This window comes from Mustela nivalis, assembly GCF_964662115.1.
Source record: "Mustela nivalis genome assembly, chromosome: X".
NCBI classification, from domain to species: Eukaryota; Metazoa; Chordata; class Mammalia; order Carnivora; family Mustelidae; genus Mustela; species Mustela nivalis.
Window position 1 is genome coordinate 107,138,179 of NC_139040.1, and position 12,256 is coordinate 107,150,434.

At 44.2% G+C, this 12,256-nt stretch overlaps 1 protein-coding gene across 1 annotated transcript in view; it reads left to right on the forward strand.

Annotated features, from left to right (window-relative positions):
* DMD (dystrophin) overlaps positions 1-12,256 on the forward strand; it is a 2,004,585-nt gene that overhangs the window by 1,852,885 nt on the left and 139,444 nt on the right. Inside the window, exon 60 of the mRNA XM_082716529.1 lies at positions 7,139-7,200. Within this exon, the coding sequence (XP_082572655.1) occupies positions 7,139-7,200 (62 nt within the window). The remainder of the gene's footprint in view (positions 1-7,138; positions 7,201-12,256) is intronic.

Genomic DNA, 12,256 nt, shown 5'->3' on the forward strand with positions numbered 1-12,256 from the left:
TTATTTGGTTTGTCAACAGGAATGAAGAAACCTGGCACCCCCTTTCCCTTTTGTTCCTGTACTTTATTATTATTATTTTTTGCCTCTTTTGTCATTCTGTAGCAGACAGTAAAGGGAGATTGATGTCCGCAGTCCTTTTAGCTCAAATGTTCTACAACGTTCTACGGGGGTGGGGGTGGGGAAGTGTTGAGCAAAAAAGAGGATATTTTAAAAAGAAAAAGGGGGGCATGTTTTCAACTGTAAACAGAAGTGGAAGGAATGGACCGGAAGAGAGAGTGAAAGGCAAGTAGTTGAAAGAAGATGAAAAGAAAAAGCAGGCCCACAAAATAAATGGACAAGGAGGGACAATGGGACATTATCTTAAAATACTCCGGGGACTCTAATGGAAGGTACTATGTGAAGGTTGTAAAAACTTACTGTGCTAATGAAGGCTGTCTTCTTTTCAGAATATTTCCTTGCTTGAAATAATTTTGCACAGTTAACCTGCATCGTCACAATGCACACTCTAGGATTAGCAGTATTTGAACTGTCTGTCCCCTGCCACTTTTCTGATAAAACGTTCCATTAGAAATGGTTTCCTTTTTAGATTTGTCAAAAATAATAACAAAAGACTAAATCATGCCACACCACTGGTGGTGGTGGTGGTGTTTTCTTTAGAGCCTGTAACCAGTGGTTCTCAAACTTCAGCCTGCTCTTTCTGATTCGGTAGGTCTGGGCTGAGACTCCAGCATTCTTATTCATCAAAAGTTCGCAGGTGACGCTGATACTGCCCTCCCCCACTTTGAGACCCACAGCCGTTTCACAAATACAAATGCTTCCCAAGAAGCTCATTTAGCCCAGGATGAGCATAACCTGAGTTTCATGTCCTTACAGCCCTACCACTTTAATCTTGGATTGAGGGAAAGCCGGGGCGGGGAGAACTCTGTGATTTTTTTCTCTCTCATTCTCTGAAAAAAACAAACTCTGAACCCACACACTTCATTATCTGCAATGAGGTCATTTGCACCTAGGTCATTTATTTAGGCAACAAGTAGTCTTGCTGGAGGTTTTAAGACGGCGCTAGCAGGGCGGTGTGGGGCTTTCAGGTTCCTAGGATAACCTTAAATCTCTGCCTCGGTCGGTCTTTCCTTTTTCCTTTCCGTTTGGCGAGGCCGATTCCCCACTGCCGGGTCTCTGGGAGTCCGGGTTCCCAGGTCGCTAGGTGGGGGCGGAGCCCGGACCGGCCCCGCCCCGTCTGCCTGCAGCGCCCCCTCCCCGCCCGCCTGCCTGCCCGCGCCGGCTCCTCCGCAGTGCTTTCAGCTGAGAGCCTGGGCGGCGGCGGCGCTCGACTTTCCGGGAGCCCGGCGGCTCTGGAAAACTCACTCCTCCGCTCGCGCCTTCCTTCGACCGCCGAACCCTTGCAACCATGAGGGAGCAGCTCAAAGGGTAAGTGCATCACAGCCCCCTCGGATCGCCGCAGTCCGTGCACTTGTGGCACGAGCAGGGGGCAAACCCAGGCGGCCAAAACTTGGACAAGCGCAGCGGCGGGACGCCGGGCGGCCCGGCGTCGGGGAACCTGCCCCGCGGGTCCTTGCTGCGCCGCTGCAGGTGCGTCCCCCTGGGCTTGCCCCTCAGCGCCAGGCTTGCGGCGAGCCCCTTCCTCTGGCTTTGGGATGGGCTTGGAGAGAAAAAGCTGATTTCTCGCCCTACCCGGAGGGAATAGCGCGTTCTCCACGCGGCGATTGGGGCCGCGGGAGCTTTTTGCTTCTTCCCGGGCTGTGTGAACGTGAGCCAGACAGGCTGTTCCTAAATTGTCGCCCGACCTCGCGGAGGGAAGGGGCGCGCGAGGTTTTACCTTCCATTGCACTGCAAGTGCCAAAAGGTCAACTTTCTGCCTGATTTCTTCCGAGGATTCCAACTGACATTCCCCTTGTTGGCTTTTTTACTGTGTTCGTTCCATGCCCCCACGACTTGCAGAAATCAGGAAACAGAGAAAAAGCAATTAAAGCCCAGAAGTCCAGGATTTGATATACAGGGAGGATAAAGTGTTTTGTTATGGTGGTTTTTTGTTTTGCCCTCTGGGGTTGTGTGTGCAGTCGTTTCTGGGTGTTCTTCTCTCGGGTTTCTCCAGGTGCCTGTGCTCGTCTTTAACCGAAGTTTGTCATTCCACATCTGATCTCGGCAACGAAAAGGGCAGCACAGTTTATCCGTTAAATCTGAAGTTAAGTTTGAAGCCGAAATTGAAAGGGCTCAGTTGCCTGACGGAGGCATAATATTAATTATCAAATGCTTTGACATCATGAAAAAAAAAAAGGGGGCATCCGATTTCCGTGGCGACCCTAAGTCTTTAAGTGAAGTCTACATTCTTCCTTGGCTGAAAGCTCCTCTTGGACTCCCTGCTTTGTTATCCCTGTCACCTCTCCTGGTCACCCCCCATCACCCTTTCTCTTTTGCCTGGGTTTTTTATTTCCTTGTGCCACATCCCCTCTTTGCAGGATACAGTTGCTCTTGGAGAAGCTAGAGAAGCAAATGAAAAAAACACGGTTATGTGAAAGGTCTCTGACCCTTGATCACCATGGAATTGGTTTCAGACAGCGTTGTTTGATCTTGGATTGGACACAACCCTGAAGTGAAATTGCTTTGGCCAAAGTTGAGGGTGGGTGGGATTTAAGCCCAAAAAGCAAATAGAGGGAGGACAAGTAACAGCTGGCACAATCACGGAGGCAGTCATCTTTGGCCTGCCTTGAGCCAAACAGAATAAAATGTTAAATATCCCAGGGAACAAGAAGCAGGGACTAGAATAGGATTTATGATGCCCAGATTGACACCCGTTCCCCCCAACCCCCTCCACGGTAGCAGAAACTTTTAAATATGTTTTCCCATTCCCACCCTGCTGGTATTCCAGCAGTGCCAGCCAAGTTCAACATTCAGCATGCAAATGCCAAGGTTCCTCTAGAAAAAGAGTCTGATCTCCAGATTAAAGGGAAATGATTTTGTGTGTGTGGATCAATGGGTTCCAGATTATATATGAAGCCAAACTCTAATCCTCTGCAAATTGCAAAAGAACGGTACCTTTTTATACCGCTGCGTAGCGATTAGTTTCCTCCTGGGGACGTAGTGGAAAAAAGATACTTTTAAAAAAGGCAACTGTTTGGAATATTTTCAGTACCCAGTAACAATGGTAGCAGAAGAAATCTTATTTTAATTAGGCAACTGCCACCCCCCCCCCAAGTAGAAATTTGTTACTTTTTATAACTGTTTAATGTTTGTTTTTAAGAAACTAAAAAAGCAATTCCAATAAGTCTGATTATTCCAGCACTGACAGCAGGAACAGCTCTGAAGCAGTTATAATAACCTTGCACACTACTTGAAACTAAAGAAGGTGAGAGAAAATTTAAATTGTATGGTAGGAAATTAGGTCAGCCCTGTGCTCAGTAGAGTAATGCTTTAATTTCTTATTATTGACAAGTGGGTGTTGCCAGGGTCTTTTGTCACATCCAGTGGTTTGGTATTTTAATTTGCATTTCTTATCATGGCCCCAAATAAAAGGGAAAAGAGAGATTATTGTAGTTTGTACACATTTTGAAAGGAGGGGAAGTCAGAGTTTGTGAGGCTGTTCCAAGAGGCATATCTGATACCAGGCTTTGGAACCAGCAGGGCCAAAATCAGTAACATGTTTTAAAGCTTTATAGAGCATCTTAAGGATTATTTACAAAACTCATTTCTTTGTTAATGGGCATGCAGAATTTTGATCTACGTGGAACATGATTATTATCCGGAGACTGACCAAAGATGTGCCCGCTAACTTGTGAGCAGGTTTCAGAGTTTCCTTTTTGGTTGGGCATGGGATATGGAGAGCACGTTTCTGATGTGAAAAGTGAACAAAAAAAAAAAAGAGAGAGAGAGAGAGAGACACTTACCAAGAATGGCACGACTCACACCCCCACCACCAGCTCCCGGCTGGGCATCTCTTCCTGTACATTCCAGGTATACACCTGAGCTGCTTCTGATTCATCACTGTTTTGGAAGCGAGACACAGAGTAATAAATATAACTGTAAAATCTCTCTTGATCACTAGCCCAAAATGGGCTTGTCCTATAAGGCAGGATGTAGATAGGAGTCTCGCAGATTTGTGCCTCCGGTGGATTACTGTCCATATTCATCTTTTCTTTCTCTGGGGTGGGGGGAGGTTCAGTATGTCTCACGAGGGCTGTGAATTCACCACACACCGAAAACACCCACATGCAGTGAAGCGAACATTTGGTTCATCTTATAGTTTCCAAAGAATCGGAAATCGTTGGAGCTGGGTTGTCAGTCGTTCTCAGCATTAAATGGTGAGGAGATTATTTTTCTATTTGTGAGGATTAGTCACACCCTTTATTCTTTCCTTCTTTCCACTTGTGTTCCCTTCTCTTGCTTGGTTCTGGTTTGCAGCTGAAGTGAAACTAAGACTGTACAGATGAAATCCCAATCTGTTTTCTGGTTACTTGGCATTGCTTACAAAGAAAAGGCTTGCGTGTTGGAGGGCAAGGAGGTAAAAGAGAATGGGCTTTTGGATTCGTTTGGGTTCATTTATCTAGGTTATTCAAGGCCTCCTACCCAGTATCACAGGTAAGTGGGAAAATAACCGGTGAAGTGGGGCTCCACGCTGGGGCTTACTTAGACTTTCTGCTCTCATCCAGCAAAGGAAACTGTGGTTAAACTAAGGACTCACGGATGAAAACGGTTTTGAAAATCCTTCTCACCATTTTGACCCACTGGAATAAATTCTTTGGAAAGGTAGAAATGTCTGTAGATTGACCATCAAGAGGTTTGTTTTAGAGCGAGGCAGCCTCATGAAGAGGCGGGGGGGGGGGGGGGAGGCGGTTTACATTCACTCCCTGTGGGATTCTCCTGTCGCTCCTATGCAAGTTTCTCTTTTCTTTGGGAATTGCCTTTGGCACGACTCACCCAGGCACGGTGTTCTTCTTCCCCTTTGAAGTCCATTACAGATGCTGCCACTTCCGAGCGCTTGTCTGTGCTTCTGTCTGGTCGGGTGGATCAGCTCAGACAGACGTTTTTCCTGCCCATCTACTACTGAAGATGCTACAGTCCTCCCACACACACAGCACGGAGATGGGACTTTATTGTCATGCATTGTGGGAATTAAGGGCCCATATGTTTGGACACACGTGCTCCCCCCCCCCCTCTTTTCCTTCCCTCCCTCTCTGGTGTTCCCATATGCATGGCCTTGGGAAAGGACAGAGGCCTAAACGCAGGGTGGTCTTTCATTGCTGGGCACTCTCCGAGCTGAAAAACACCCGAGAACAAGCCAACACTTTTTCCACGAAGCTGCAAGCTGCAGCCTCCTTGTGCTGTGCATATAAAGTACCAGTTCCGCCCACCTCTTCTCCAGATCAGAAACCAGCTTGGTTGTGGTGCTTCCTAAAACCCCCGAAAGCACGGACCGCGTGCGTGCGTCTTCAGCTCTCCTTGCCCTTTAAGACTTGGACGTCACTCTGGTATGTTCCCTCCACTGAGAAGCCCCTGTTGCCCTCCTCACACGAGAGTTGTCTCTGTGGAAGAGGAAACCAGAAATGAGCGTGTGTGCAGGAGAGACCGAAACAGCCCCTGGCGAGTCAGCATTGTCTCGTAAACTTTCTTCCCTGAGTCTTTGCTCTTCCATTCCTGGATGGCGAATATCAGACGGGATGGTCTTGGAAGGTGTACAGTTTGGGGAATTTCCACCCACTTTGTGACATTTACTGTTGTATTTCACAAACCACAATAAGTATTTCTCCTTTTAACTTGCTTTTTAAACAGGTAATTCACAGGGAGTGTGTTTTCTTTTTGTTTTGTTTTGTTTTTTGGTTTTTTGGTTCTCTACAAAGGCTCTTAGGCTTGGCCAGCAAGGTGGATCCGCGTCTATAGTGTCAGCAACTAGAAAAACTCGCTTTCAGTGGGCGTCAGTTTGGGGGCCACAGAATGACCAAAGGAGCCATGCACTGAGCACCAGAACATGCTGGTCACAGAATCCCTTCACTCTCCCAAGTGAGGAGGCCTGCCCCAGATTGTGCAGTTAGTAGGGCTCAGAGCCAGAATCCAGTCCTCACATTGAAACTCTGTGCTGAGGTCGCTTGACATCGTCGCCCTCCCCAAACTCTTCTTTCCGTGTGAGGCATCTGTACTTGGTGTTCACCTTGAAGTGTCCACATGTAAGTGGTTTCTCTTCCCTGCAGCCCCTACCCTTCCCCTGAAGATCAGGAACAGGCTGTGCATATGGCTTCTGTAATACCTGTGTTCAGGGCTGCCTTTTACCCTATCAGAGCCCATCATGTAATCCCTGAAAATGGGAAATACGATGCTATGGGGATTTAATGTAGATGGGCCAAAGTAAGCAAAAGTATATGTGGTTATCTCTTCCGGATTTATTCATGCAACTGAATTAGGAACAAAGGTGTTTTGTTCTTTTTGTGGCCAGAGCTGATAGCTGGCAACTACACTTAGCTGAACTTCAAGAAATGGGAGAGAACTGTGAATGCTTCATTCAGGCCCAAGTAAATATAGGAGAAGGTGGGCCGGTATGTGGAGTACTGGGGGGAAAAAGGCACTTGAGAAGGAAGTCATGGGGAGAGGGGAGGTAGGACAGGCCCTGGCTAGACCGTAAGCGAAGTGAAATGCCGTCATTGTGAGTATGAGACCTGGATATGGAGAAGGAGGGGTAATGGAAAAATGTCAAGGGTCGTGAAAGCCACCGAGAAGTGAGGTGACTTATTTATTGAATCAATGTCCTGTATCTCTTCGACAGGGTTGAGTAACCCTTGTCAGGGTCCTTTCTGAACAGTCTACATTGGACAGGCGAAGAAATACTGGTTTTTGATTATTGATTATATAACCAAGTCATTTTATAACAACAGAAGCACAACTGACTTGTGGGTGCCAAGAAGAAACCAATTCTGGTTCCCAAAGCGTATTCGTGTTGCTTTTCCCTTTAAGGGCGATGGTAGCAGCCTCTCGCTGCTTGTAAGAAACATTCTCAACTGCGTGGACCGAAGTCCTTTGAAGTAACCTTTGAAGTAACGTTGCCGAATGAACTAGAAGCAAACCATACTTTTCTTTCGTCCTTTTCTTCACTACCCATTATAAATTCTAAAGTCTCTTTTTGTATTTTCTGTTTTAGCCACGAGACCCAAACAACTTGCTGGGACCATCCCAAAATGACAGAGCTCTACCAGTCGTTAGGTAAGGACATGGCCACGTTTGCTTCAGGTTAAATGGCAGGTGACCCACAGGATAAAGGGCTCGTAGCATGCACGTTGTTGGTTGTCTAAATCTGTCACGAGATTGTTTAAAGGGTGAACACGACACCTTTCTACCCAAAATTGACAGCTTCCTTTTTCACAGAGGTTCTTTAAAAATAAGTTTTAGAATGTCATTGATTGCTGAAAATTCAATATACCTGAGAGGGCCAAAAGGTCTTTGTAGTTTTCTTTGCTGCATAGAAGGATGGGGAAAAAAAATACTTGCAATTTATGACAATTGTTTTTCCCACCAAGAAAGTAAACTGTTTCAAGTTGTTCTTATCGATTTCTTCCCTGCGAACTCAACACAGCACTTTTGCCAAACCACAGGTTTAGGAATTTTCTTTTCCAGTGCTTATAATTCCCAAGCCCATCAGGTCATCCATGTGAACATTTAAATGATTTCTCTGCTATGTCTTGTCTTGTTTGTGTGAGAGCCTGACAATTTTCTTCCCCCTCACAACTGGGAATTTTTTGAACAGACACACAGCCTCCAAATAAGAAGAAAACATAAGGGGCGCCAGGGTGGCTCAGTTGGTTAAGACTGCCTTTGGCTCAGGTCATGCCCCGCATGATCTGCTCAGCAGGGAGCCTGCTTCCCCCTCTCTCTGCCTGCCTCTCTGCCTACTTGTGATTTCTCTCTGTCAAATAAATAAATAAAATCTTTAAAAAAACATAATTCTTTTAATGCTTCATGAAAGTACATTCTGTACCGTTTTAGATCTTTGGAGAGTAATCTGAAATGAATTATCTTGCATAGTAACTAGTTGTTGTTGTTTATGTAATTAAAGAAATAAGTCTTCTGTACTACTAAAATGATTTTTAAAGTCTGCTTCTTTGTGAATGGTTGTATTTGTAGACTAAAATGCATAAGGTGAACTCTTGGGATTTAAATTATGTGACAGGGCCCATGGGAATCAGGGTGATCAGACCAATTTTGTGCATGTGTGAGCACACGTGTGTGTGTGTGTGTGTGTGTGTGTGTGTGTGTGTGGCTATTGTTGACTTGCTGTAATGGGTTCTCGTTGGTTAATGAATTGAAATTACAGCGATGGGGTAGGAGACATTATATATTTGTTTATTTTTTTAAGATTTTATTTATTTGACAGACAGAGATCACAAGTAGGCAGAGAGGCAGGCAGAGAGAGGGGGGGAAGCAGGCTCCCTGTGGAGCAGGGGTAGGAGACATTAATCAAAAAATTGTTTTCTCAGACTTTTTCTAATTATGCATGAGATTAGTTCTTTCTAGAAAATCCAAAAAATACAAATAAAAAGCTGAAAAACAAAAGATGTCACTTGTAATTCTGGCCAGATATATACATTATATTTCAATTAATGCTATATCATTTTAGTTTAGCAGTATCTATGTACGTATGTGTAGGGTGTGTGTGTGTGTGTGTGTATGCATTGCACATATGTACACAACACTTTTAAAAATTTTAAGAAAATTGGCATCAGCTACTCTTTAAGTGTTATATTTTCAGTTCTTACAGGATGTTTCTGGCTTACAGTGCTGCACTGTTGAGACCACAGGTGGAAAACTTAAATGCTCATATTTTGGCAAATCGAGAGAGACCGGAGGCCTCATCTGAAGTAGGCAGCAGTTTTGCAGGGCAAGCAGGCCCTCCTAGACCAGTGCTCTCAGGACTTGTCATTTTTCAAAAGAAATGAGAAGTCTGTCAATCAAGAGCTAATTTGAACTCGTCTATGGGCCTCCTGATTATAACCTCAGGTTTACACCCATTCAGGCCACTTGTAATGTTTTATCTCTAATCAGAGTGACTTGTAGTTATAATATTTGAACTTACTTTTGCTTAAAAATCTTTATTATAAAATTAATAATTCAGGTTTTTTGAAGTTTAAAAATATAGGCAAGCTAATAGACAAAAAAGAAGAAAAGGCAAATCTCTGTAACCCACCTCTTAGAGTTCACTAATACTTAAAAATTTAGTAGGTAGCTTCAAAAATTTCTTTCTGTATATACATTTTTACAAAAGTTGGATGGTTCTGTTTTATAATCAACTTTTTTTCACCTAAAGGTAATGTACCAAGGCCGTATTTCCATTTCATTACATTGTATTCTCTACTGGTTTGCTTTTAATTGCTCTGTAATGAGAAACCACAAACGTGGTTGACAAAAAGCTAATTATGAACTATCAATGAGTAGATGTTTGTACCTTCAGTAGGAATTAAATACACCTTTTATCATCATATTTCTGAAGTTTTCTCAATAATTCAAATGTGGTGGTACACTCCAGGCTGGTAAACCGGCAGGATTTCTGACCTTGGGCAGGTCACCTGACTTTGGGAGATAATAGAATTCCACAGTTGCAGGGGGATTGAGAACTCATTTATTTACAAGCTTTTTCTTTGATGAAGTCAACTTTACTGATATGAGTCACTTATCGTAAAATGCAGCCACCTTAAAATAAGTGGTCACCGGGGCACCTGGGTGCCTCAGTGGGTTAAAGCCTCTGCCTTTGGCTCGGGTCATGATCTCAGGGTCCTGGGATCGAGTCCCACATCGGGCTCTCTGCTCAGCAGGGATCCTGCTTCCCTTCCTCTCTATCTCTCTGCCTGCCTCTCTGCCTACTTGTGATCTCTCTCTGTCAAATAAATAAATAAAATCTTTAAAAAAAAAAAAAAAAGAAAGAAATTAACTGGTGTTGAGGGGTGCCTGGGTGGCTCAATCATGAAGCGTCTGCCTTTGGCTCAGGTCATGATCTCAGGGTCCTAGGATCAAGTCCTGCATCTGGCTACCCGCTCAGCGAGAAGCTGGCTTCTCCCTCTCCAGCTCCCCCTGCTTTGGTTCCCCTCTCACTGTCTCTGTCATAATACTAATACTACTACTACTACTAATAATAATAATATTTTTTTTTAAAAAAGAAATTAACTGTTGAAATTTGTCTTAAGACTTTCAGAACTAAAATTACCAGTGTTTGTGTTACAGTCAGATGTTAACAGGCTAATTTTTGTCCAAACAGAGACTCATTCAAGAACATCTTCTGAGTGTTGAGAGTGCACTGTGTGTACTGTGCATTGAACATGTATGCAACCATTGTGGGCTGTGGAAGATACCAATGTCCATATTTCACAGGGCAGTGAAGTCAGGTGCAAAGAAACCATTTATCAGGGCTACACAGCTCTCTGGGGCTACACTGGGATTTGCTCAGGGTTCTCTATTAGCATTTTCACTCATCTCATTGATTTTTATTAACTCAGTTAAAGCATGCCCATGTGGGTTACTGTGCACCTGCTACAAATATGTATGAATTGATGGTTTCACCCGTAGATAGAGAGTGACTTGAGTAGTATTTCTGGGACAAACCGTTGCATTTCTACAAATGGTACAGTGGGTTCCTAGACAGTAGGCACCCTTCCTTCCAGTGTTGGGAATGGTGGAGTTGGTTACATGTGGTGGAGTTTGTTACATTCTATAACCCTGAGATGACCTACAAGATTAAGTGTTATTTCTGCCCTCACCCACCCCTTCCAGTGTTTCGAAGTTGAAATACAAGTGTAACATACTAAAAAGAAACGTTTCATTTCTTTTTGATTTTTGTATATTGGCTTATCTTTTTTAGTCACAAGATAGCTCTTTAGGTCCGAGTTGCTACTTTGAGCTCTAGAATAAGTGTTGGAAGCAGTCATCTGCACGCAGTTTATGAAAGGTACCATGAAAACAAAACTGCCGCGTGGTTGGGTATGTTCAGTGTTTTAGACGATATCGGTCTGAAGTAGTACCTCACCGCGGCGCCTGGGTGGCTCAGTCGGTGAACCATCTGCCTTGGCTCACGTCATGATCCTGGGGTCCTGGGATGGAGCCCTGCATCAGGCTTCCTGCTCAGTGGGGAGCCTGCTTCTCCCTCTGCCTCTGCCCCTCCCCGTGGCAGCTATAGTGATTCACAATATGCAGGAAACAGGACACATTTCCTAAATGTGCCACTTCTAAGAAGACTTCCATTCTCGAATTGGCCCAGATCCCCAGCCAGTCTGATAAAGGCACGTTTGTTACTGTCCCTTGTCCCTAGAACATTTAGGTGTTCTCCCTGCACCTTCTCCCTGAGCTCTGGGCACCGTGCTGTTAGAGCCTGAAAGCATTTTGGTTGGACTGAAAAAGTAGCATTTGAGCACTGATTGATGGAAGGATAGGATGTTACTTCAGATGGTAATATTTGCATTCTCTAGTTAATAGAATGTTAGGTAGTTTTCTTCGTAATTTTCTACAATGAATGGATATTACTTACAATTAGATGTTTAGCATAAAACGTTTCTTCATCATTCTCCACTCCTTGGTGTCCCTACAGCTGTAACTGATTCACTAGTGAGAAGCCATGACAGAAAAACAGCGATAGCCACACACATAAAACCTCCCTCACACATCACACATACATGTATAGGATTGATGTTTAAGTACCCTGATTCTGTCGGCTTTGTCAGGTACCTTTTTTTTTTTTTAAATTTTATTTATTTATCAGAGAGAGAGAGGGGAAGAGAGAGAGCACAGGCAGACAGAATGGCAGGCAGAGGCAGAGGGAGAAGCAGGCTCCCCGCTGAGCAAAGAGCCCGATGTGGGACTCGATCCCAGGACGCTAGGATCATGACCTGAGCTGAAGGCAGCTGCTTTACCAACTGAGCCACCCAGGTGTCCCTGTCAGGTACCTTTTAATACCAGGAGTTCGCCTCACGTGTTTCAGTTTCTAAGTACGTTCTTCCACAAAAAAAAAAAAAAAAAAAATAAGCAGACCTAAAGATTTTTAGTGATAGAGAAGACATGCCCACCTTTTTTGTTTAAAAAAAAAGGAAGAGATTTAATTTCAAATTATTCTTAACAGATCTAAAACAGCTTTCTGAAGTGAGCTCTTATCAAATGTTAAAAATATTCGTGTTTTCCTCTTTTTAGGCTGCGTTCTCGCTCAAAAAATTCTAAGTTCTGAGGGCAAATATTGTCAGAGTTCCACACTAACACACAGCGGGGCATCATAAAGAAATAATGT